The following is a 25,049-nucleotide window of genomic DNA, read 5'->3' as shown; positions in this document are numbered from 1 at the left end:
GGGCGGCCCCGCGCCGCCCCTCGCCCCGCAGGGACAGCCCTGAGGGGCGGCGGGCGTGCGTGGGCCGCGGGCGGCTCAGGCGTGATTTGACTTCTTCCCCGCAGATTTTAAGGATAACCTGAGCAAAGTCTGTGAAGCCATCGAAGAGGCGGACTTCCTGGCCATTGATGGGGAGTTTTCAGGTACAGTCGCGTGTTCTGGCAGTATCTGTGCGGTGTCAGGTGTGTGAGTTTGCTGTGTGGTATATCCAAGTGTTGGCTTGAAGTAGCTGAAGCAAAGGCTACCGGAAAGCGAAAAAAACATTTATTCTATGTATCATAGCATGGTTTTGGTCAAGAAAAGGAACGTGTCATGCCCACAGTTCTACTCTCTCCCCACAGTAATTTTTGACCACGTTAATTGATTCTCAGCTGCAGCTGTCAAATAAACCTCAGGGAAGAAGTAGAGATTTTTGTGCCTCATGAAAACAAGAGGTTGGGATAAATAAGGGAGATCCTGCAAGCCTTTGGACAGGGAAAGAGACCAGTAAAAGACCAGTTTTAGCTTTGGGATGTAGTCTTTAGGCAACCATGAAAAGAAAATATGATTTTAAAATGGTTTCAGTAGCTGTGGTGATTATGGAAATACAGTTAGTATTTTGTATTGCTTAAGGTGGCTAAGTCATTCAATGAATCTCTACTCTGCACTCTAAACGTTTTGTAGTTTGACTTTGATCCTCCATTGTGTTGTAACATCAATGTTATGTTACTGGTAGATGTTTTCATGTTAGTATCTCGTTGGATAGGAACCAGACTTCTGCAGCAAGGCTTTACTGCTAGAACAGTACTATTACATTGGGTGTCTTCTCTGTTGAAGATGTATGTTTTTACACAGTGGAAATTTGTTCTTAACTAAAATACTCTTAACATGTATTTTAAGCAAAAACATTTTTTTTTAACTTACCAGTTGTGACATTGCTTAGTTGTGGCTAATTTTGAAAAGCTTACCCAAAGCCAAGTACATTCTGCTTTTTCAGGGATCAGCGATGGGCCTTCTGTTAGTGCATTAACCAATGGCTTTGACACTCCAGAAGAAAGGTATCAGAAACTTAAAAAGGTAAAGTTTTTTTTACCATGACTAAAATGAAAATGCTGGAAAAAAGTTACTTAGTTCTGAATGGAGACAATGATAGAGGTCTGTACAATTAAGTTAAGTAGAGCAGATAAGGATTGCTTGTTTCATTGTCCTTGCTAACACAAGAATTAGGGAGTGTTGCATAAAACTGGTGGGAGTTGTGGTCAGAACAAAGGGGCATGATTCTTTGTATAAGAGATAGTGGATATGTAGTGCCTGCTATCAAAGGATGTTGAGGGTGTTAATCAGTTTGAAATGGGACTAGGTAAGAGAAATTCAGTGACAGAGAAACTACATTAGGACAAAGGTCCTTCCTGAACTACCTCCCCTGAAGCAGGAACTGTTGCTAAGCAAACTGAAATGCAAGTTGCCACCACGTCTGCCTCTCTGCATGAGCAGGATGAGAGGAGAGGGGAGAGAAGAGGTGCTAAAAGAAGTCAAAAGAGTCTTGAAAAACAGCCAAATGATCATGGGAGATAACATGTAGCATGTGAGCATCTAATGGTCAAAACTGTGATGTTATCGGTTGTTTTTCCTTTCCTCTTCCCCCTATAGGAGAGGGATCAGAAAAGAGGAGTGCGAAGTGTTTTAGCACATGCTGTTTCTTGAGCTGCAGGGAGTCAATAAACACTGCTTACTATTATTTTGTTAAGAGGCATTGCATCATGAGGGAACTGCTGGTTAGTATTCCTATTGGTCCTCTCTATTAGGGGTAGCCATTGAGAAACTAGAACAACAAATGGCAAAAACTAAGGAAGAGGCTGTAGCTTGAAAACAAACAAAAGAGACAAAAAGTGACCCAGAAGAAGACACTAATGGAGACTGGTTTCTGAAGAGCATCCAGTAAGCTAGTGGATGCCACCTGCTATTCCTCTGGCTCCATATGAGAAAGGCCAGGTGAACTTAATGTTAGTTTATTTATTTATTGTTTTTTATGCAATGGTACGTTCTTACGTATAATATTTTAGAGACAACTTGGAGACAGGAAAAGCTATGTTAAGACCACAGGAGATCTGCAGTCTACCAGCCTTCCCTCTGGCATGTGTTTGTAAAGGCAGACAAAGTCCAAAAGGTGAACATGCGTGGGCATCATTATGCAGGTACCTGGAGTTCTTTATGCATAATTTTGGATCAAATAATTCAAAGACTTCTGTGGCTCCTCCCAGTTTGGAGACCAGGCAGATAGTTAATGTAAATGGGGCTCCTAGTTTGCTTGTTGTAACAGAGCTTCTGGCTACTGTTTATGTACCTGCAAGAGTTGCCATGGGCTGGAAGCCCAAAATGTGCTAGAGCCACTCAAGACTTTCAGAGCTTCAGGGTAGCTGATGATTTAGGCTCTGCAGGCACAAACGGTCTGGTGTATCTGAGCCTAACCTGAAATTTTGTTATGACCTTCTTAAAATTTCTCTTTTGCCAGCCAGTGAATTAACATGATTATTGATATTTTTGATCTTTATGCTCAGAGATTAGAAGATTAGTGTTGTATATCCTGTGACTGCCCAATCCCCCCCATGACTGAATTGAAAGTTCTATGTGTTCATTGTGTTTAAAAGGGCTATTTGGCCCTTAGGAAGAATGAGACAGTGCAACCAGCATGCTTGTTTATTTTCCTATACACCTACAGCAGCGTTCAAAACATTTCCAATACTGATTCAACACTTGTGAAATAGAGGACAGGATGATAAGTATCTGTCTCATACTTCTATCAGTGTTAGCCACATGTATTAGAAGGATATTAAAAGTATTATCATACATATTTGAAAACAATATGCAGCCAGCATCCCTCGTAGCCTCTTGACACACTACTTGGAGTGTAAGTGAATGTAAGAAGGTGAACTGACAGCTGCTTTAGGTACACCATCTTATTCTTGTGTGTGAGCAACAGGTAGAGAAATACAGGATTTCCATTAGTTCTTGTGTGTTTAGGGAATAAAAATGCATTCTACAAGTCATCTTTAGGCAGTAGTGTGATGATCTCTAGGTAAATGGGATTGAAAACTAGTTAAGATCTGACGAATTTACTTCAAAATTACCAACAGAGCAAATGTTGGTTATGAAGATCCAGATCTGTTTAAATTTGAAATGAAGAGAAATACCTACTCTGGGTGCACCCCGGTTATTTTTAAATGTGTACAGCTTTTATTCTCATGCAAAGTTTTCCTTTCCTTTCCAGCATTCCATGGATTTTTTGCTCTTTCAGTTTGGCCTTTGCACTTTTAAATATGACCACACTGAAGACAAGTATGTAATTCTCTTATTCCTTGCTTTGCTCATTGAGAAATTTATAAATATAGATAAGATGTATTGACATGCAACTCATCTTTTTCACAGGTATATAATGAAGTCATTTAATTTCTATATTTTTCCAAAACCCTTTAACAGAAGTTCACCAGATGTCAAGTTTGTCTGTCAGGTTAGTAGAAAAATGATCTGAATTTTCTTGGGTAAGATATACCTGCAGGAGGCTTCTAAGTAGAGGTTTTCCTGAAAATACTAAATCATTGTAGAGGGAGAAGTGGTTGGTTCTTTTGACAGTTTTAAAGACAGATAAATTTCTGTGTTTGGTGTTGCATTCTTAAAGAAGAAATAAAAGCATCAGTTAAGAAAAATCCTCCCAAATGAGCTTCAAGGGAATACCTGTGGCTTCACTTAAGTCTCATTGCATGTCACATTGTATTCCCTGTTGTTTCTGGACTTGGAGACAGTGTTTCAAACCTGGCAAGATGATTCTATTTTTTTCCCTTTGTCTGACTTCCTGTTTCCTTGCTCTTTCCATTTTTATTCTTTATTCTCAATTGCTTATCTCGTTTTCATTGCTTTCCAAACTATTGCCAGCATTTTCCTGGTTTCAGATTTTTTCTACTGAACCATATTTTTCACTCTTTTTCTATGTAATTCGGTTTTTCATCTTTATCCCTTTAGTGTATTTATTCTTACTTTGTAAGTAAAAAATAAATCATAAACTAATGCAGAAATTACAGTTCGAGATCAGTATTTGAGGAAACGAAAGGAAAATCTAGAATATGGTCTCCTTAAATGTTGCATTTAGCTGAATTACTGAAACTTTCTACTCCAACTTGCTACAGCAACAGAGCTTTTTGTTTATTACATCTGTTTTTCCTTAGGAGATGGTGATGTATGTATTTTGTGAGGAAAATTGTAATAAAAGATAGATACCTAAAAAGTCTTTAGTGAGCTCTGTGCTTGGATTAAGTTTATCGGGTTGTTACCTTTTTGGCCTGAATGGCTAGACAAAGAAATATGGTCTCTTAGTTCATTTTGATTTGGAGAAATGAGGTTATCTTCTACTACAACTTTTCTGTTCAAACAAAAAAAGAGCTAAACAAAGCCTCCTTATTCAGTTAGCAATAACACTTCCATTTAATTCTCTATGTATTATTATGTATTATTATGCAGTGTTATTACTGTAAAAGCCAAACATACTGCTTATCCTAGATGGATTTTTTTTTTTCTGGGATTTGAGACTTACTGCTAGTAATTTCATTCCTTTTTGTTTGTTTTCATTGTATCTGTACTGTGTTTCTCTGTACTGTGTTTTCCTCAGTCATTTGGCTAAGTTTTGTGCTTGGACAGGTTAATTCCTGTGTGATCTTCTGTCTATCCCCTGGATGTTTGTTTTGATTTTTAGACTTTAATAAAAGAGCGTAAGTGCTTCTTAACCAGTTATTTAAAATGAAACTGTGGATAACTGCTCTAGATTTAATGACACTGAACAGTGCAAGAAGAAATTTTGGACTGTCTATGGTAGGACTCTAACGGATAGTATTTCAGGCAGTAGAGAAACCAGGCTTCTCATTGCTAAAACTTCAGTATGTATTCTTTGAGTCATTGCCTTGAAAAGTTATCCAGTTTTGAACTTGGTTGTCTTGATTCAGAAAACAAAGCCAATGAAAATTCACACAATAAGTAAAGTTGAAACTAGTGTTTTCACTGGCTTTTTTGTTGTTGATGTATCTTGTGCGCATATATAGCATTGAAACCCTAAATTGTTTAAGGTTGACCCATGTGTCAGAATAGCTTTGGGAGACACAGCTGATTTTGAGATACCCTATAGAAGCTGAAAGTACATAACAAAAGTAACGCAGTTTAAATTTGCTTTGGCTTCTTTAGGTTCACAAACTTAGTTGCTCATGATCCAGAACTTACTACAATTTCTTAAAAACTTAAGTAACTTAAAAATAGTTGATCTTTGTAAGCCATTGATACTCTTGCCAATTGTAAAGTTATTTTATTTTGTTACAGAGTTCAAGTATAGATTTTTTAGCAAACCAAGGATTTGATTTTAATAAAGTTTTTCGCAACGGTGAGTTTTTTTTCTTTCTATATCTGCAAAATTTATTCATTTCTTCATTTTATGCAAAAAGAAAAAAAGGCAGCTGTTCACAGTATTCTCTTATCACAAAGTGAGTTCTGTAACTGTAATTCTAAATTATTAAATTCTGGGTATAATTCCAAATTATTCATATCTGGTTCTAGAATTATGCTGATAGTTACTCCCTTTTCAAAAATTAATTATATTGAGTTCAACTGAATAGAATTCCTATTTAAATAAGTACTTAGTAGGTTATTTTTCTTTGCTGACTAAACATAAATAGATGAGTAATAAATTACATTACAGGGTAATGGAACAATTGTAAGGCCTTTAAGTAACATTTTTAGAAAAGGTATCAGTGCTTTGTAATAGGTGCTACTGCAGTTTATCATCAAAGCATTGCAAATATCAAGGAAGAGAAGTGCCAAATGTTCCTGTGATCATGATCTACAGCTCTGTGGGTTCTCAGGCTTATGCTTTGTGTGGATGAGGCATACAGATCTTAAGAATCCAACAGTACCAGCTAATCTCACATGTGGTTGAAAAAAGCTTTTATACCCATAAATAGAGAATGGGATCTAGAATGGGTGACTGAAAGAGCGGAATGTGTTTTGAGCTTTCAGGGGGGTGACATTGGCAGATTCTTGGTTAGTAATAACTGTTTCCTAAATCTACATCCTTAACCAAGTTGTAATTATTATGAGTTTTTAATCGTCTTTTTTTTTTTTTTTTTTTAGGAATTCCGTATTTAAATCAGGAAGAAGAAAGACAGCTAAGGGAACAGTATGATGAAAAACGTTCTCAGGCCAATGGTGCAGGATCTCTCTCCTATATTTCTCCCAATACCACAAAATGTCCTGTCACAATTCCTGAAGATCAGAAAAAATTCATTGAGAAAGTAGTGTAAGTAAAATTTTCTAATATAAAATGAAACTTTATTATGCATATGGTGATATTACAATAAATCATAACTCTTCAAATATTTAGTTTCCTACTGTTTATGATAAAATATTCTGTGAAAGGAGAGACAAATTAGAAAATACAGAGAAAAATCCATTATGAGTTTCTTTTGTTTAGCAAAAGAAACCCAAACCCTTTAGTTGGCCTTCAACATAAAGAGGTGTAGAATTTTGGTTGTGCGTGTTTTTTATCTGATGGCAATCTCCTCCTTTGTAAAATGGAACAGAGTTAGGGGAAGAAACACTTAGCTAATTATTCTACTAAATCAGTATCTACCTAGCAACACTTAATGGTCTTAGGTGAAAAACAAGACATCCCCCCACTAAAGTGACAGTTTAATGCTTTCTTCGATGTTGTTGAAACTAAAACATAAACATGTTGACATAACATAAACATAGTGACATGTTTGTAAATTGAACATTTTTTTATGTTTAAGTGTTTTCTTTTGGGGAGAGCTGTAAACATCTCAGCAAAAAGAAAACGATAGCTATAGGGGCAAATCATCTATTTAATCTTTTTTTTTTTTTTTTTTTTTTTTTCTCCAGGGAACAGATAGAAGAATTGTTAAAGAATGAAGAAAATGAAAGTTTGGAACTGGAGCCATGTACAGGGTCAGTTTCTGAATTTGTCTTCTAAAAATGATTTTTTTGGCTATATTGAATTAGGGGAGTTACAGGGAAGAAGAAAGACAACCTGACCTGAGCTAACTGTAACAAAAACTATGCTTGACTTATCTCTGAATGTTAAGAAAGCCTGGTAATCTATATGATTGTCAAACTCTGCTTTATGAGCCGTAACTTCTGCCTGCAGTGTCAACATATGTAAGTATAGCTAAGAAGTGTCTCGCATACATAAGCCTACTCTTGTAGTTGCTGTAGTGCTCTATAAGCATTGGAGATGCATTTTATAAACAACTTCCTCAAATCTATTGAGCTATTAATTGTTTTGTTCATTGTTAACACCATGTTTTAAAATGGTTTCTAGTGGATCTCCTTCCCAAACTTACTTATTAGCCTATTTAGCTTTGGAATCCAGATGTACAATTATTATCTCAGGGAAAAAAAAAAAGTTATCCAAACTCAGAGATACTAGAGCATTGTGAAACTGGAGTACGGTTACATTGCTGCATCTATATTCAGTAATCATGAGTGCAGAATGTTTGCTTGTGAGAAGATACATGAATAGCTGTACAAAATGTTCCAAATGCCTTCACAACTTGGCAACTGGCCTACAGGTCTTGGTATGAGTGAATTACACTCTTAACTTAAAAATATTTCTACCGAGGAACTAAAGCAGGCTTTATTTGAACATTATTACTTTGAAATACAAATGTAAAATAAGACTTAGTAACATAATTATCTTTTGGTTTTAGATTTCAGAGGAAATTAATTTATCAGACCTTGAGCTGGAAGTAAGTTACTGATAATTCTGTCTTACTCTGTAATTTCAGTATTTACGATTAAAAAAAAAAGGGGGGGGGTGGAGGAGGGTGAAAGCTGATCTATTTAATCTCAGAGGTGATTAATTTAGTTCTTTTTTTCCTTTAAGATAAGATTTTTGTAGTATTCTAAAGATAAATTGCATTAAACTGGTTTGTGATGATTCATTTGAATATTTTAAAGCTTAATATTTTGTCAGTCTTGTCTAAAACCTGTGAATAGAACAGCAAAGTGCAGAAGCCTAGAGTTATGTAATAAAAGCAATTTGACAGGTTTTTAGTGAAAATGAAAGTGCATGTGCTTAGATATGTTGTGGGCTTTACTTGGAAAAACTTCTATATTGCTCATATTAACACCTAATTTTTCTGTTAGATGCCAAGTATAACCATTTTTGACCTTAAAAAATCCTAGTTCTAGTGGCAGTTCCCCTCTTCTGACTTCCTTTATCCTATATCTTTGCCTAATTATATATCCTAATTATATAATATATATCCTATATATATCCTAATTATATAATATATATATAATTTCTTATATTACAAGAAACTGTAAGGTTGTTTGAGTAGGGCTTTAGAGATGAGATTTTGCTCCAACTACACTAATAAAAGGTAGAAAATACAATGGAATTTTTTTTTTGTACATCAAGTTATTTCAGTGTTGTAAACAGTATCTGGCACTGTTACTTGTACTGGAACTGGATGAAATAAAGCTGCTCTTTATAAAATGGAATCTCAATAAGTGAACTTGAGAACTAACTTGAGAACAGAGGTGTTTTCAAGAATTTTACTCTGTGTTTTTGAATATATTGATAAAATATCTGTAGCTTCCAGTAGGACATGGTGTTATGCTTGTCTGATGTTTATTCTTGCATCTTCTCGCAATGTATAGAAAAGTGTGTTCACAAACTTTTTTTTTTAATTTTCAGCTTTGTACGCTGTGTGGGGATATTGGTGAGAGAAAGTGAAGTTGTGAAGTTAGCTTGGAGATAATTAAAGCAGAAAACAATGAGGTTATTGATTGCCCTTCTCTCTTGAAGGGAGTGACGCAGTCCTGAACTCTTCACAGGTCACTTTCTCTTTTCAAGAGCTCTGTTGTGGAAATGTTCTGATGCATCCAAGGTTTATGACATGAAACAGCTTGAAAGTGAATCCTAGGTTGAAAATTATGTAGGAAATCATGGTGAAGAGGACGCAATAGTACTCTAGTATGTGTCCTCTAAGGACTCTTTGGTAGTTCTAATACTACAGTTTCTCTAGTACTAGATTTAGTAGTAGCCAGAGGATGAAGTTAACATTCTGCTTCTGTGTGGGTTATATAATTGTGGTTATTTTTTTATGATGGGAAGATCAGAAGATGCCTTAAAAACAAGGCGTGATATTCTCTGGCCTTGCTAGTTGTTGGGTGTTCTGTGGCAGCACTTTGGTAATTAAATGTGGTTGCAGTGCAGTGGTTAGCAGAGCTAACCAAATTTATATTAATATTTACTACTAGAGCTTACTATTAGCAGGAAACTCAGAGTGGTTTATAAATACTAAAGTAAATGACATGGTAATGGCATGCTGCCACCAAAGAAGCTGGCTTGTGGCTGCAGACAAATGAGAGCTTTCCAACAAGTGTTTTGGTTTTATAACTTCTTACATTTACTTTTTCATGTGTTCTGATATGTAGGTATCCAAAAGGTATCCATGTTGAAACTCTGGAGTCAGATAAGGTAACTAGGCAAGTTACTGCCTGTAACATTTTTCCTGTTGAAAGGAAATTGTACTTCTCAATTTTACTAACATTCCAGATCTCTAGGTCTGACCAAAAGTCCTGATTTCTACATCCAACTTGAGCTTTGTTATGCAAAATGTGGAACATCTTAAATAAAATATGATTAACTAGTTTCTAGTCTTTAAATATGAATTATATATGAATTATATTAAGCCACACAAGTATATGTTTATTACTTAAAAATTTAAAGAGGGACACCAAAGGGTACTTTAAAATGCAGTGTTTGTGATATTTAGTGTTGGTGAAGAGTATGTATATGGGTGAAAAGTGACTCTTGATCTTATGAGAACAATAGTGTCATTGCATACTGAATCCTCCCTTCACAGCTCAAATCTCTGTTTCAAAAATATTTGAAAACTGTTAGCTATAATGAAACACTGATAACCTTTCTAAAAAGTAAAAAGTGAATTTAGTAAAAGTTAGATTTAGTGGGTATATATAATACAGCTTTCTAAATTAGACTTTTGAGTGTGGATGATAAGGTGGTGCTTAAAGTGGAAACAGTCATGTTGCCAAGCTACTGCTGCTGAGATATGACTTAATTTTCTTTACAATTTAATTTACAAAAACTTGCAATGGTTGTAACTATGAACTTCTTAGACTCATTCCTCAAATTATACTTTTCTGATTTTAGAAAGAGAGATATATTGTTATTAGCAAGGTAGATGATGAAGAACGAAAAAGAAGAGAACAGCAGAAACAAGCAAAGGAACAGGTAAATATTTGCATTAAGTTCCATTTCTTTAGTTTGAATGAAAGAGAGGGGGAGAATCTATGAGTTCAATCAGCTCTGTAAAATTGCATGTGATAGGGTTTGGTAATATTTCCCTTTTGCTTGGCTGTAGCTGTTGAAAATGATTCTCCAAATTCTACTCAGATATATTTTGCTTTGCAGTATAGCAAAAAGAATTGCAAGATACTCTACAAAGTTTTAAAGAGTAAGTAATTGTAGAATACTTAACCTATATTGTGGAGCACTGGATTCCTCCTTATGTGAATCTGCTCTGTCAGAAAAGCAAGGTCTAGACATAGGAAACATAGATGAATTGCATTTGTTAGTGCTCTACAACAACAGTCCTTACAAAAAGTCTTGCAAAAATTCTGGAGCAAGTGTTCGTGTTATTTTGATTTGCAATCTGACCTTGATGTAGTACACTGTTAAAAACAAAAACAAAAACAAAAAAAACCTTGCTTGCTTTTAGTTGTACAATTAATGTAATCTGATTTTTCTTAATAGAAACATGCTGCACACAACTACTATAGTAACAAGTTGACTGCAAAGTCATATGTGGTATTCAGTCACTCTCAGCTTTATTTATGGGCCTTGATACCAAGTCTGAAGCAAGTTTTTGGGAGTCTTAAGACTGAAATTGTGGCTATGGTTGATCACTTGTCTTGTCATTTGTGCATATCCATTTCAAGATAAAATCAACTTGCATGGCGTGAATAATGTTTGCATGCAGAATCCCTCTTAAGAGGGAAGGAGCTATCTAATAGAGACCTTATCTAAAGTGGCATCTCTTCTTGCTGAAGGAATGTTAGGAACAACTTATTACTGCAGTAGACTTTTCTGAAGCAGCTTTTTTAGGTGTATTAATCAGTCTGACTACTGGCATTAAGAGCTGAACTAAAATAACAGTGAATGCTTTGTTGAATTTCACTTACGGTTGAGCAAAGACAAATAATGCAAGGCAGAAATTACTTGAAAAAATACTTGAAAAAGAAGAACCTATTGGGGGAAAAGTGCTTTAAGTGAAACTAAGCTGAAGAATGAAGTGAAACCGAAGACGCATAACAGTTTTAGTATCTTCTTGAGCTGTTTACTGTCTAATAACTGGTGAGAACTACTGAAAATACTGTATAGACAACAAATCGGGTATAACTTTACTGGGTCTGGTTTAGATGAAGCTTACTTTCCTCGTAGCAGCATATGTGGTGCTGTGGGAAAGGAGGAAGGAAGGGGGGATGTTTGTGGTTATGGTGTTTGTTTTCCCAAGCAGCCATTAAGCAAGCATACTGAGGCCATGCTTCCCAGGAAGTAACTAGACATCTACTTGCTGATGGGAAGTAGTCAATGAATTCCTCTTTTTGCTTTGCTTGTGTATGGAGATTCTGCTTTTCTTATTAACCTGTTGTAATCTTGATTCACTTGTCTTTTACCCTTCCTTCTACTTTTTTTTTAAATTATTATTATTAATATTAATTTCTCCCCAGTCCCTGGGAGAGGCGAGTGAGCAAAAGGTAGCATGGGTACTTGGCTGCTGGCTAGAGTCAACCTACAGCAGTAGCTTGCAACTTGTCCAACCTTGCAGTGAACCAGAGCTTTATTATAACTGGAATTCTCACCGGCATCTGGCTTTGGCCTCATGTATTTTCCAAACATTGACATTTCCGTTGTGGTCTGCTCTTGCTTATATATGAGAAAACATTTGAGCCAAACAGGGATTAAAATTTTCAGTGTGCCTGTTTACAGGTACTATTTTGACAGTATTTGTATTTATATTTCACTAATGCCAGAATCTTTGCTTATAGGAAGAACTGAATGATGCGGTAGGATTTTCCAGAGTTGTTCATGCTATTGCAAATTCTGTGAGTAATGCGATTTTTAATGTACCTTTAGAAAAATAATTCCAACAAAGGCTTATTTTGTTGTTATATTTTGCAAGATAAGGTGGAATGCATGTTAAGGTTGTTTCTCTTTTTAGTATTTTCTTTTTTTCTAGTTGACAGTGTTACATGGCTTACAATAGGTTAGTATGTTAGATTAAGTAAGCTCATAAACTGATTGACATGTATGACCTCATTACCTGTAAGAGTCAATGGCAGTTTTTTTTGTTTGTTTGTTTGTTTGTTTTTTTTTAAACAAGATTCTCTTAGGTAACTAAGCTTTCAGGTTTTTCCTATGTTCCAAAAAGATTGTTTATTTTTCCCACAGTTAAATGCTTAATCAGAAAAGGTCATCTGTGTCTTTTCTACTTACATAGTTTAAGTAGGCTATAGTTTGACATGTGTACCTTTCAGCCTGATTTATTTTCAAGTAGTTGAGACAGCCTGCTTTTGAGGTAACAGATGTGTGTGCGTATTGTTTTCTTTAGCTAAGGAAGAATGCATGGAAGTAGAAAAAGTTGTCATGTCAAATGAAGCAGAGTTAACATTAAAAAAAAATTTTGCACTTTTTCAAGAAGGAACTTGTAAAGCATCTGGCATGAATGTTTCCGCACTGTGAGAAGCCGTGTCACACCCTTAATAACTGTCATATATTAACTACAACCATAAAGAATATATTGTGATTTGTTGTACAAGCTGTAAATTAAAAGTTAGCAGACTGACATATTACTTTAATCTTTAATACATTAAAGTTGTGAGAAGCTTTCTTAGTGTTATTTTCTACCTCTCATCATTTCAAGCTGCTGCCGAAGGCTGTGATAAGTGGTTGGGAGTAGAGGAAAGAGAGGAGTAGCAGCCCACAGAGAATGGAGGAGTCTGTGGGGCAGGTGGAGAGCAAGTTGTGAGGTTTGATTTCTGTTTCTTCCCAGCTGCTCTCAGTTAGCATCTGTGACAGGTGCTTTTCACATACTGTCCTTGCTTTGTCCATGGCTGGAAGTGTGACTAACATTTAACTTACTTTTCACAGGGCAAGCTTGTTATTGGGCACAACATGCTGCTTGATGTTATGCATACTATACACCAGTTCTATTGTCCTCTTCCTGATGTAAGTGATCTTCTCAGTGTTCAGATGATGACATAAATGCATTAATACATGTGTTTAATCTGAGAACAATAGAGTTTTTTAAAGTATTTTTAAAATAACACTTGTGGCTTCAGGGCTACTGCCTTATTTTCTTAATTCTTCATGTAGAAAGTTTAGCTGGATTCTTTACTTTTTTTAAAATGTTTGGGTTAAATGTTGAAAGTGAATTGTGCCTTCTGCACATGTCTGTTAGGCCTTCAAAATCTACTTGCATAAGGGCAGATAAATGTAACATAAATTTGTTAGGAGACCGGCCTGGAACTTGTATATTATGTTATTTTTTCTGCTTGTAGTTATAAAGTTGGAAAATGTCTTTAAAATATAGTAAAATTAATAGAATGATAGGGAATCTCATAACAGAAATTTATGATGATATCCATTAGGTTAAAGAGCTGGAATGCTTGAATAATTGGAGGGAGCATGCATTCGTGACTGCCCCAGGGCAGTTTGACAATTCATGGGTGCAGTAGTCTTACAATTAAGTCAGGCTAAGTAATGCGTTGGCACTGAGGATGGTGTCAGAGGAAGCCAAATGTTTCATTGGAGGGATGGGCTACATGGTAGTTTTATTACTTGTGATCTTCAAGGGCTTGTAGATGTTATGGGAAAGACTTGATTGGTGGGTGAAAGCAGTCTGGGACATGTTCACATGGTGTTGAACAGAAGCAGTCATCAGTTATGCCTGCACTTTTGAATCTTGGGAGAACAAAACTCATAGGAGAAGTCATCAGTCCACCTGGAGTGATGGCTTATCTTCCAGGGACACGTTTAACACCGGGAACATCCTTTCAGGCATTTAAGTAAAACTGTTGTTGCAGGTGGAATTAGAGGTAGCCTAGGATATATGATAGGATAGGGTATTGGAGGTGATAGAATGCTTCTTCCTTGAATCATGAACAAACCAGAAATAATTAGTCTGTAGTCCTGTGTAATTGGAGGTGGTATTTATAGCGATGCTGACAAATGCGTCTTATGAAACGTGAATTTAGTCACTGTATCTCAATTTTAGAAGCCAATTGGATAATTGTCTATTGTTAACTATCATCCTGGGACTGATAAACAGTTAATATATTTGGATTTTACTTTCTTGTTACTGTTAATTTAGGACCTAAGTGAGTTCAAAGAAGTAACATCATGTGTCTTTCCCCGGTAAGATCTTAGTTCAAACTTGTAACTTCGATATTGTTTTATCAAGCTGATGCTGTTTGTTGTAGCACTGTGACTAGAAGTAAAATTTTGAACAAGTTAAATACAGTTTTAAGTGTTTCACAACATCTCTTTCACAAGAGTAGTGGTAGTCTATTTATTGGCAAAAGATGTTTTTGGGTACCCCCTCGTTTTCGGCACGATGATTGGCATTTTGAGTCTGCACTACATTTGGAACAAGATTTGCTACTGATTGCATCTCTTTCTACTTAGTTAATGGACAAAGACAAGTAATGTTTTGACTGCTCCAGGACCAGAGAGTAATGTTACAGTAGGGTGAAACTGCTGATTCCCAGCTAATTAGCCAAAACATTTTTGAGGATTTGGTGAAAATGACATTATTGTGTTTCAATATACTTAACTCTTACTTTGTTTCTAGGCTATTGGATACAAAACTGATGGCAAGTACACAACCTTTTAAGGTAAATTAATGTAGTATTATAGAATGATTTGAAGATACAAATTTGCATTATGTATATTGAAAGAAATATTTTCTTTGAGATATATGTCTAACGGTTTTTTTCTGCAATGCTCCTTTTTGTGTTTAAAAACAAATAAATAAAAAAAATCCTTGACCCCTGATTGAAACTTCTGAAAATTTTGGAATACGGGCTTTTACATTTGTACAAGTGATATGTATTTGTTGCAGTTTTAACATAACAGCAGCTCTGAATTCCAAAATGTACAGCTTTGGCTAATTAAAAATGTGATTAGATATGTATTTGTATTGTAAATTAGCACAAAACTGCATACTTACTCAGGGTAGGGGAAGTGTTACTCAGGAACAGATTAGACACAAAAGCTGCTTGTAAATGCAAAGCTTCAAAATACTGTGAATCTGACTCGGATTTGTCTAGAAAATGGCCCTGGAACATCATTAGGTTCTACTACGTCCTGTGGGTAGTCAGCAGGAGAAAAAAAATTACAGGTTTCTCTTAAAACTTTTTTCAGTATGAGTTTTATTTTTCCAGGGAAGATGTATTGACATAGACGAGCATATTCTTGTGTTCTCCTGTATAGCTATTGAATTAAATATTAAAAAAAAAAAAAAAAAAAAGTGATGATGGAGCAGCATCTCTTTCTGCATACTTTTCTTACGTAAGAATATTGCATAACAGAAAATCTCATTAAGATCTACTTAGATATTTTCAAGTTTGTCTTGAATACTACTGTAGTAATAATAAGGCTTTTGTATTCTGAAAAGTAATAATCCAGCACAAGTTTTATGTTTAGTACAGTTATGTTGATATTTTTAGTTTTTACAGTAGATGCTCAGGTTTTAGGCAACTGTTGCCAAATGGCACTTTGGGATGTTAATGCAATGCGTGAGTTGAGTTTGCTACGGAATTCTTCATACCTTTTCAGACCAGAGACTTGATTGTAACTGTAAACAGCTGTCTTGATTTAGAACCAAAGCAAAACTTGGTCCTCAAATTTCAGCCAATTCTGCTTAAGAAATATTTTGTGTGATATTTTTGGTTTTCTGTTGCTGTTGATTCTGCATGGTTTATCCATTGTACTGGTTGACAAAGAATATTTGATTATTCAATAATGTGAATTAAGTTTGGTTTACATAAACTTAATAATCTGGATATTTTTTAATGACATTGTATGTGCATAAATTATATTCAGTATTGCATCTTGGCTGAGCAGAAGTAGGATTTGATGAAATGAGCTTTCTGATTGTAAAACTTCTTTCCCTGTCTTTGAACTACTTAAAAATGAGCAGTATTTACACATACAAATGTTCAAGAATTTCCAGTTGGCAAGCACACCTCGATACTCACCTTGAATGCATTCAAACATTATGATTGATATTTAGGGTATTTTACCTTGTTCTTTGTGCTGCCTTCCCTTACCACGCATGCCCTGCATGGTGACAGATTCAAACAGAAACAGTATTTTGGCATAATTTGACCTCAAGAATTCTGAAGAGCATTAATAAATGCTTGTAACTCAGAGAGAGTATGTTGTAGGCTAGGCAAGTTAACTTTTTAAAACTTGTCTTGGCAGACTTCTCTGGTGTTTTAATTTGAAATGAGGCTGTGTATAAATCCTTAGAGGACACAAGGTGGCAGCAGTAAATACTAATTTTATCCTACTTGATTTCAGTTTTCGGAGAAAATGTGCTTGGCACTGGAAGTTAATGCTGTCCTTTCTTGCAGGAGATCATTAATAATACGTCCCTTGCAGAACTGGAAAAACGTTTAAAAGAAGTTCCATTCAGTCCTCCTAAAGTTGGTAAGGATATATCAAAACAGTCTTCTTTTGGAGATATTTTCCTCTAGCAGAGGAAAGAGAATGTCTTCATTATTTTCATTGTTGTCCTGAAATGTGGGTTTCCCTACTAATATTTAGTATTTTGTTGAAAAGGACCTTAAAAAATAAATGAAGTTACTTTTAGAACTAGTAGTGGAAGTCGGTAGGAATCCTTGCACTTTATTTCAGATAATAGAAGAATGGGAGTATTTCAGTGAACAGCAGCAGTTCTGTCATCTTCTAATGATGGCATTTGTTCTTTAGCTTGATTTTTGGTGAGTAACTTGAAAGTCTTTCAAGCTGTTTAATTTGTTTGTTATAGTCCTTCAGATTGAAGCCAGAGTACCCTGATAGGCACTTGAACAAAGAAAGCCAAGAAAATTTGCAAGTAGCAACTATTTTTGTGTGTTCTAGAAATTAGCTAAGTTCCTTTAGAGCTTTCTTTTCTTTGAGGTGAAAGAAAGGAGATGTTGTCAAAGGACAAGTTTATCTCAAGGTTCTGGAATTTCTCTTGAGCTGCTGGTTTAGAAAGAGGGCAATACAGAACAGTAGAGTTTGTTGGGAGGGAAAGTCTATGCTTAATCAAAATCAAGATGAATGATACTCTTCATATTGCTGAATGTGCACAGCAGATGCAGTTAAGCTGTAGTAACAGGAGAGAGAATAAGATGTATGACCAATTTTTACTTTTACAATCTTGGACAAAGACCACAAGTCCCTTATGCCTAGACCGAAGAAGTACATGTACCATGCACATGGAGCGTACAGTAATTGCATGCAGACCTTCTAGTGTTGCGTCCCCTGTAGCTTCTCCTGAGGATGTAACATAATTTGGCAGCTGTCAAGTATTCTTTTTTTGCTCATGTTATGTAGAGTTATTATTTTACCTTTTTTTTTTTTTTTTGAAATTTCTTATCTTGAGCGAAATATGTTCCTATAGGTTAACCCAGTTACAAGGGCTCATCTGAAAAATGCCTGGTGTTTTGTTGCTCATTTATCAAATTTGGATTCCAGTTTCTTTTTAAAAAATATGACAAGTATATCTACTTATTTACATTATATAAGTTATGATAGTATTTCTGTATTACTGTTTTAAGTCCTACATGTATGTATGTTTCACTCTTGTTTTAGCTTTTCATGCTATGATAGAATATAATAAATTAGATGAAATCACAGAGTTTACTCGTCAGTCTGTACCTTAATGTAGAGGTCACAATTCAGGCTTTTTAAACAGTTAACTGCATTCTTCCGGTCCTATCCTCAGTATAACTTCTAGAGGAAAAGGAAACATCTTTCTAGAGGCTGATAAGCTAGCTACCAAGGTAAAATGACTTTTATGTTGGGAGAGGGAAAATTTTAACTAAAGAAGTGATATGCACACGCATCTCTAGTAGTGAGACTTAGGCACTCTTGGATGCTTCTCTTCAGACAGGTGCATATTGAGGTTTCGGCCTTCAGGGATGATTCAAGGAATACTTTTCAAGACCACAGAAACACCATACATGTTCATCTATAAGATAACCTTTAGTCACTTAGTTGCATCTTAATCATTTAGATAGTTTAAAAAATCTGGCCATAGTTCAACTGGATAGCTAGCAAAGGGGTTAGTGTTAGTTTTCAATCAGCCTGAGTGACTGTTCTCTTAAATACAAAACAATCATGAGAAAATGAGGTGCAAGGGGAAATCTGTCACTGTATTTGTATTAATATTCTGTTGTAGCTAAGTAGGCCTGTGAAAGAGGAGATTAATAGCTTTTTAATAGGAAGAGGTTTTTATCCCAGGAACCTATTCTTAAAAAAAAAAAAAAAAAAAAAAAAAAAAAAGAGCTGTGCTTGGTTCAGAGTTTCTGAAAATCATAAAACTTAGTACAAATGATACTGTCTGACATTATAAATATGGGGGGTAAACATACACAGCTACATTTAACTCATGTGACATTTGTTCACAAAGTACTTTTTCTTCTCAGAAAGTGCAGAAGGATTTCCAAGTTATGATACCTCTTCTGAACAGCTTCATGAAGCGGGATATGATGCTTACATTACTGGACTGTGCTTCATCTCCATGGCTAATTTCCTAGGTATCTACCTAATCTTTTTCAAACCTTTTCCTGAGTGGTATCTATAGCTACTCATTACACACTGATTTTCTTCTTTTTTTATCAGGTTCGTTCCTCAGTCCTCCAAAAAATCATGTGTCTGCTAGATCAAAACTCATAGAACCCTTTTTTAACAAGTAAGTAGTTGCTGTATTAAAAAAAGAATGCTAAAATATGGAAATATAACACTAGTCTTAGAATATGTAACTCTGGCATAATGGCTAACTTCATGTTTCTTTACACTTCAGTTTTTTGATTGACTTTCTTCTTCACACTAGTAATGCTGCAAAGAGGCCAGAATTTCTACAGTAAATACCTTTTCTTTGGAAGAGAATGGTTTACTTTCCACTAGCCTGTAAAAGCAAACTTAAAAGAGAATTGAACCTAAGTTGCTTTAATGGTTTTGTCCATGCCATTGTTGAGAATACGATTATAATTTAGAAAATTATTTTTAGAGTAATCTTTGGGATTAGTGGAAGAGAAACTGGTCAAGTGTTCTTTGTTGTAGGACACTCTCTGGGACTGCTGATTTGTTAACACTAAGTATGGTTAAACAATGTGGAAAAAATATCCGAAATAACACAAAGCTATTGTATTATCAGGTAATTGATTTTTTAAAGGCATAGTAAGTACATATAATTAGTAATTTTATTGGATGATGCTTTGTTCAGTATTTTTGAATTAGATGTTCATGCTAGTACTTGCATGAATTACATACAAGACTTGAGAAATCTTAGGAGTCTTTATGGATGGTTTTTCATACAATAACCACTTGATTTGAATGTAAAGGTTGTGATAAAATTGGTCAGTATAATTTCATTTTAAGATAAGACTTGTCACAGAGTTGCGTTCTGTAACACCAACACAGACAAGCGCACGCGTGCCAGCTAGTAGATGCTATTTGCAGAAGTTATTTTTTTAGTCATTAACCAATATGCTTTTTCAGTTCTTCCTAGAGATGGATATCTGTAGCAAGTAAAATCTAAGGCTTCTAAAATTGTCACAACAATAGGTTTAGTTTAAGTTTTTCAAGTAATTTAAATTGGCTGCTTTAAATGTAGCATTCCTCCGACAACGGCATTTCAAGGTTTTTAGAGAAAGCCTACCATAGATTGTAAATTGGTCTGTTTTGGCTTCAGAGTTAACACTGCCTAACTAACAAAATGGAAAGTTCCCAAAAAATTATAGGGAGAAGAACAGCTTTATTTTTTTTTCTTAAGCAAAAGCTGAAAATTACAGTTTACAAAAAGGATATTCATCCATTCTGTCATTATTCAGAGCTTGTAGCTTCTTGTTTCTGAAAGGCTATTTATATTTTTTTGAATCAAGGAAACTTGGAAGACTTGCCATACTTCACTTTCACATGAACTTACTTTAATTTTGCTGTATTCTGACTAACATCTGTCACCTTACCTCAGAGCTTGGAGGTGAGACTATATCACCTTTTCCTTACAATGAGTAGGCCTAGGCTTGCATTTTTCAAAGCTTTTTTTTTTTTTAATATAAATAATAGTAATTAATATTAATAATAGTATTTTTTTTAAATTACTATAATGCAAAATAACAAACCAGAATAAGGTGACTTTTTTTTTTTTTTTTTTTTTTTTTAAGATAAAAGTACACACCAGAAGCCAGATCTGTTGGATATCTAAATGACCAAGTCATCTGCTCTGTGCAGTATGTCCTTGCAGACCAGATATCTATTTACAGCACTTGGTCTCTTTAGCATCTTTAAGTAGCATTGAGGGCCTATGCAATTTACAGAGTTATCTTAAAGTCCCCAGTAAGTATGTTGCTTATGGGGCTTTCTTGCAGGTGTGCTTGGGGCTACCGGGTAGCTTTCTGCTACTCCTACTTTTCTCTAGTTTGTGGTCTAGCAACATTCCCTAGCTGAGCATCTTATCTTCTTCTTGGGGAGAAAAAAAACTATCTTCCTCCTTCCTCCAGAAGTTCTACCTGATCCCGTGGGCAACAGTCAGAACAAGGAAACCTTTTTCTTTGTGCTGTAGTCATGTTCTTCAAGCAAAATACAAACTGCAACATGCAAACAGTAAGCTAAATTAATAAAAGTTTGTGTGTCACAAAAGCTTTTCCTAAAGAAGGTGAACAGAGTAGTTCTATTATTTAGAAGCAATGTTCTCCATTTGAACTATCAAGATAAAGCTTTGAAAAATGTTCTTTAAACCAGACCACTTTATGATTCTTTGGGTTGCGTATAAAGTCTTAATTTCAACGTATCTGAATTCTTCAAGTTAATATTTAAACGGGTTAGACGTGAAATTTTTAAATGATTGGTGTGACTGATAGGATTTTGGAAATGTTTTCTGTTCAGATAGACTTTTCACTAATGTGAACAGTGGGAGTAAATTGAAAACTGAAAAATTGAGCTTTGATTCTATTTATTTATTTATTTATTACAAACAAATATTCCCTTTATTTATTCCCTTTGTTTATTCCCTTAACAAAGGGAAGGTAATAACTTTTTTTTGTTTGTTTGTTAGCTTGACCTCTTTAATTATGTCACTACAATAATAGAACTTCTTGGCTCGCTGTTCAAGAGTGATGTCCAGCAGCATATAGGTTAATTTTCATGTGGGTTAATGATGAACGTAGGTAAAATCTTTAGTTTCAGCTTCTTGTAAGAGCAGAACTAATTAAAACCAAACTTTCCTTTAGGGTTGTTGTGTTCTTTGTAGATATAATGGAGTAAGCTATATGGTAAACAACTTGTAATCCAAGAATTCCAGAAAGACATGCATTTCTATAATCTTTATGCTTCATTTTATATACGCAGTCTTTGAAAGTCACCTGCTGTAAGTAATCCTTCTAATCTTGATGAATTTAAGAGTTGAAATGATAAGACTTTGTATTTTAATATCTAAGCTATTATTTGTATAGTTCAGGTGTTTCATCATGTGTGGTGGTTCTGTCCTGTTGAGCAGCTAAATTTCCACCACAACCATTCTCTTGTTCACCCTCCTCTAAAGAAGAGGAGGGGAGAAGAAAGTTTGGTGGAAAGAAAAAGGCTCATGGGTTGAGATAGGGATAATGTAATTAAAGTGAAAATAAAAAGGGGAGGGGGAGAAGGGGGAAAACAAAGGTCATGGGGAAGCAAAGAGAAAGGGAAACCAAACAAACAAACCAATTATTCTCTACTTCCCATCAACAAGCGATGGGAATTAAGAGCTATAATTCAGATCTCTCTAGGTTATTTGTATGTATTCTTTTCCTTTTGATGTAGCTGGAGGTGGAAACAAATGAAAACACCATGTTTTACTGAGCTGGATAGCATGATAATCTATAGAGGTAGAAATTGTCTTAGAAATATATTTTTCATACACAGGGATATCAGTAACCAAAATCTGAAGTATGTGCAAATAGCTTGGTTTTGTGCTGTATTTGTGGGAGTCAGATTCTCCAGCGTGTACTGCAAATCAGTTGATTTCTCTCTGCTTTTATATGAATTTAATTTTCTTCTCAGAAAAACTGCAAAAGAATGTCAATGTGCTCTTCTGCCGCCTGACCGGTAGCTTTTCAAACACAGTGTACAAGTAAACAGTTGATGTGCTTTCAGCCACGTGTGGCAGTGCTAGCAGGACTGGTAAACCCATCTAGGTTTAAAAAAAAAAAAAAAAAGCCTTTATTTAGCTGCATTGGTTTCTCTACAGAGTTCATGAAACAGCTGTGAAAACTTTTATCCTAGCTCAGTGCAGAGGAAAGATGTTGACTACTTGAGACTACTTACACCTTGCTGCGAAATGTCCTGCTTGTAGCCTTTCTCTCCTTCTTTTACTTGAATTGCCGCAGAAGCAATCAGCTTTCAAGTAGCTGACTTAAAACACATCAGAGTTCCTAAGATGTTGTTGTACATTGAGAAATAGATCTCTGACCATGTGATCTGGTTGTAACCTCTAAACAGATTAGGAATTAACTTTTTTCTTAGCTTGATTAATATATTTAAATAATTACAGTAATAATTACAATAATTACAATAATGAAAACCAATGCCATAGCTACAACTTCAAGAACCTAGCTAACTTAATATAGAGTTTGTGTTGTCATACAGAACAACCTTATTACTTTAAATTTTTTGCAGATGAGGAATCTTGCAGCCATAATCATGGATAAATGATTACAGATTATGCTGCAGCTCTGTGCACATGATCCATATGATATAAATTAGTGCTACAAGATGTCATTGCTGCTGTAACATACTTGAAATGCACTTAAAATCAGTGTTTAGACCACTTCTTCAGGGAGTGTGTGTGTATGTGTTTGTACGTGTGTAAATGCCGTTTAGAGAAGTTCTTTGACTAAATAGATAAATGTAGGACTGATGCAGGGAATGAAAAACTGATCTTAGTCTCTAGCATACGCATCTTTGGCATAAATCTGTTTTTGCTGTTTGTTGGGCCTTGTATTGCTTTCCTAAACATCATAAAACCTGGGTGAGGGTAGCTTACCAAGAATTTTTGCTAGAAGTTTTTGTTGAATTTTAGTAAAATTCACCCAGTTGTCAAGTTGTCCCACACTGCCTCTTCGTATTCCCCCTTCCTTTAATTTATTCTTGTAAGGTGTACCTTTATGGCTTGGAGATAACCATGATATGAGCAAAGTCTCCTGTCCATTTTTTGTCTGGGTGGGTGGCTTTTTGTTTGGGAGCAATAGCACTGTGTGTCCTGTCAATATTACTCTGGATCTTTAGGAGTTGTCAAGGAGATATCAGAGTAATGGCTTTTTTTGGTTCCTTATGGAATCTGTTCTGAAGCTTGCCTGGTTCTCAAGATGTCATTCCTGTCCCCTTTAGACAAGTGGCTGTAATGAAGCCAAAGTTGTACAAGTAGGGCTAAGGCTAAACCTACGAAGAAACTCTGACTCCTTTGTAAACTGTGTCAATCACTCAGTGGAATGTTAGCATTGCTAAAATTTCTAAAGTTAATTGATCTGAATGTTTCTAATGTCTATTGATGTTAAATAGTGCTTTGGGATTCCTCAGTGCTCAGGGGCACAATACACATTATGTCATATTTGCCCTGAGGCTTAGGAAGAGAAATTAGATAGGACAGTGTGCACCATAACTGCTGCCAGCTCTCTGAAGACCCTCTCGCTCACATCTACACCGATCACAAAATGTTTCCCCCCAGTATTTTTTGCCTAAGTATTTATAGTAAAGACAAGTTACAAACTGCATTCCTGGAGACTTCAGTGATACAAGTAACTGTAAGAACATTGTTCAAAATCATAAACACTAATAGTGAATATAGTAAGATACAAAGACTCAAGGGAATTACAGATCAGTCTACATGCTTAATACGTTGTTATTATTATCTATTTACATGAGATTTTTATTTACTTTACTAATGTAATTAATCTGGTAAACATTTTTAAAGCTTTTCGAAGCCATGATAGAAAACATTTATTTTAGCTTCCCAATGAATGTAAAGCATTGCAAATATTTTGTAACAGTACTGTAGCATCTATGCCTATAACAGGATTTAAGACTACTTTTAATTCCTGTTTTGGAGGAAAATATTGTATGAACTGAATATGAGCTTATATGGAAAGCATTTCATAAGTGTTGTTTGAAACCATTTAATTACATGTTAAAGGGCAAAAAGAGTAACCTGGTTGAGCTCCACTAAAGAGTCATGTTGGGTTTTGCAGTTTTAGGGTTTTGAGATCAATTCTGTCTAAAGCATGATGCAATGCTCAGAACACAGGAAAGAATACATGTGTCTGTAATGAGAGCTTTCACCCTGTCTGCCATGAACCTGGAATTTACTGCACAGAGCTACTTCTCTCATTTGTTCATTTCCTCATTATTTTAATAGCTTTCAGCAGTAACAGTCAATGGGCTTGCAGCTTTTTAGACTTCTTTTTTGAATAAGTAAAATTACTGTCAAGATGTCAAATAATTTCTTGAATGTGGATTGTTAAATAGTGGATTAGACTTATTTGTAGGGTCTCTTTGTCTTATTATAGCTTAAGCTATGTTTAGGATCTTAAAGCCCACTTGTAGCTACCTTGAAGAAGCAACATTGAAATAAATGATAGAAAGGACAGCTTATTAAAAGGTCTTTAGGCATAAATTTGCTAATGGTGCTTCTCTGTTTTGCTTC

General features: G+C 35.2%; 1 protein-coding gene and 1 long non-coding RNA gene across 8 annotated transcripts in view; both read left to right on the top strand.

Annotated features, from left to right (window-relative positions):
• The window catches only part of PARN (poly(A)-specific ribonuclease), a 66,971-nt gene that overhangs the window by 239 nt on the left and 41,683 nt on the right, over window positions 1-25,049 (top strand). For 5 of the 7 annotated variants that reach the window (XM_027468864.3, XM_027468869.3, XM_072023923.1 and 2 more), the window contains exons 2-18: window positions 105-182; window positions 1,016-1,095; window positions 3,287-3,354; window positions 3,445-3,526; window positions 5,377-5,437; window positions 6,184-6,349; window positions 6,952-7,017; window positions 7,779-7,817; window positions 9,514-9,556; window positions 10,253-10,333; window positions 12,151-12,207; window positions 13,253-13,330; window positions 14,475-14,518; window positions 14,955-14,997; window positions 16,741-16,816; window positions 18,802-18,912; window positions 18,998-19,067. In XM_027468864.3, the coding sequence (XP_027324665.1) occupies window positions 105-182; window positions 1,016-1,095; window positions 3,287-3,354; window positions 3,445-3,526; window positions 5,377-5,437; window positions 6,184-6,349; window positions 6,952-7,017; window positions 7,779-7,817; window positions 9,514-9,556; window positions 10,253-10,333; window positions 12,151-12,207; window positions 13,253-13,330; window positions 14,475-14,518; window positions 14,955-14,997; window positions 16,741-16,816; window positions 18,802-18,912; window positions 18,998-19,067 (1,243 nt within the window). Of the gene's footprint in view, window positions 1-104; window positions 183-1,015; window positions 1,096-2,105; window positions 2,214-3,286; window positions 3,355-3,444; window positions 3,527-5,376; window positions 5,438-6,183; window positions 6,350-6,951; window positions 7,018-7,778; window positions 7,818-9,513; window positions 9,557-10,252; window positions 10,334-12,150; window positions 12,208-13,252; window positions 13,331-14,474; window positions 14,519-14,954; window positions 14,998-16,740; window positions 16,817-18,801; window positions 18,913-18,997; window positions 19,068-25,049 lie in introns of those variants that run through there. The other 2 variants (XM_038186741.2, XM_072023922.1) reach the window with 2 other exon arrangements.
• LOC139998754 (uncharacterized) lies at window positions 19,080-25,045 on the top strand. The gene is made up of 3 exons (XR_011803635.1): window positions 19,080-19,532; window positions 20,878-20,980; window positions 21,607-25,045. It is a non-coding gene; the product is annotated as an uncharacterized lncRNA (long non-coding RNA).

Source organism: Anas platyrhynchos, chromosome 15, assembly GCF_047663525.1.
Source record: "Anas platyrhynchos isolate ZD024472 breed Pekin duck chromosome 15, IASCAAS_PekinDuck_T2T, whole genome shotgun sequence".
NCBI classification, from domain to species: Eukaryota; Metazoa; Chordata; class Aves; order Anseriformes; family Anatidae; genus Anas; species Anas platyrhynchos.
This window is presented reverse-complemented; position numbering and strand designations above follow the sequence as displayed.